At 55.7% G+C, this 1,215-nt stretch overlaps 1 protein-coding gene across 1 annotated transcript; it reads left to right on the top strand.

Annotated features, from left to right (window-relative positions):
- The first annotated feature begins 260 nt into the window (after nt 1-260).
- Nucleotides 261-878, top strand: LOC149375144 (uncharacterized). The gene has a single exon (XM_089590090.1). It carries the CDS (start codon nt 261-263, stop codon nt 876-878), a length of 618 nt encoding a protein of 205 aa, XP_089446216.1.
- The last annotated feature ends 337 nt before the right edge of the window (nt 879-1,215 follow it).

The raw sequence follows: 1,215 nt of genomic DNA, 5'->3' as shown, positions 1-1,215 counted from the left end.
AGAATGCGGCCTGAGTACAATGCTGAGCACTGCTTTAGGTGACTGGGCTTTGGTCACATTGCTAGGTAGTGTGGCGGGCCTGACAGGACCGGAGCGTGCTGGAGGTGTGGGGAAAGGGGCCACGTCGCACGTAACTGCTACAAAAAAGAAGTGAGCTGTTACCTGTGTGAATGCGTCGTCCCGAAACCGGACACCAGACACGTCGCTGAGACTGCCGGCTGTCAAGAGCTGCGGGCGTTTGCAGGAGGAGCTCAGCGAAAATGGCGGTGATCCTGCAAGTAAACCTTGATAAGACCGTGCTTGCGCATGATTTGCTGGACCAGGTCTCCCGCGCCCGGGGTGTGGACTTGCTCTTCATAAATGAGCCGTCCCGCACGTTACCGGGTCGGGGCTGGTACTGCGACAGGACTGGATGCGCGGCCATCCTGATTCGCAGTGACAAGTTCCCCGTCTCCGATTCTGGAGGCGGGGACCGTTTCGTGTGGATCAGGAGTGGGAGTGTATTCTATGTGAACTGCTACATTTTTCCTAACATATCGATCGGCGTCTTTAGAGGGCGGCTTGTCGAGCTCGAGGATGCTATTCGTGTGTGCGGGGAAAATGGCAACATAGTCCTGGCTGGCGACTTCAACTCCAAGGCCATCTTCTGGGGGGAGCCGAGAACCGACTTCAGGAGGCGGGCAGTGTTAGAGATGGCTGCAAGGCTAGATCTCATCTTCATGAACTCTGGTAGTTCAGCAACGTTCAGGCGAACCGGAAATCGGGGCACGATCATCGACCTTTCACTAGCGTCGTCACAAATAGCGGCGCGGGTGGCTGAGTGGCAGGTTCTGGAGGACTATACGGCTAGTTATCACAAATATGTCAGCTTCTTATAATTAATGAGAAACATGGCGCAAACCTGGGAGGAATGCCTCGAGGGCGCGCAGGTAGGTGGAACGTGGCGAAGCTCAATCGAGATTTGTTGCGGGAAGCCATGACAAGCGCGCCCTCTTCCGCCGATTTATCCAAGATCACCAATTCGGCGGAAGTCGAGACTGTTGTAGGAGGGACCATGAGACGTGTCAAGGAGTGATGTGACACATGTATGCCTAAAAGAACCGCCAGGTGGGGCCAGCGCTCGTGCTACTGGTGGACCGAAGAAATTTTCAACCTGCGCGGGGAGGCGCAGCGCCTACGCCGTCTTACACAGCGACACAGAAATCGTGAAGACGC

This window comes from Copidosoma floridanum, unplaced genomic scaffold (genome assembly GCF_036245765.1).
Source record: "Copidosoma floridanum isolate Cflo_tuat_1 unplaced genomic scaffold, Cflo_Japanese_pri ptg000011l, whole genome shotgun sequence".
In the NCBI taxonomy this organism is placed as follows: Eukaryota; Metazoa; Arthropoda; class Insecta; order Hymenoptera; family Encyrtidae; genus Copidosoma; species Copidosoma floridanum.
The sequence above is the reverse complement of the archived record's forward strand: the minus strand, read 5'-3'. Positions and strand labels throughout refer to the sequence as shown.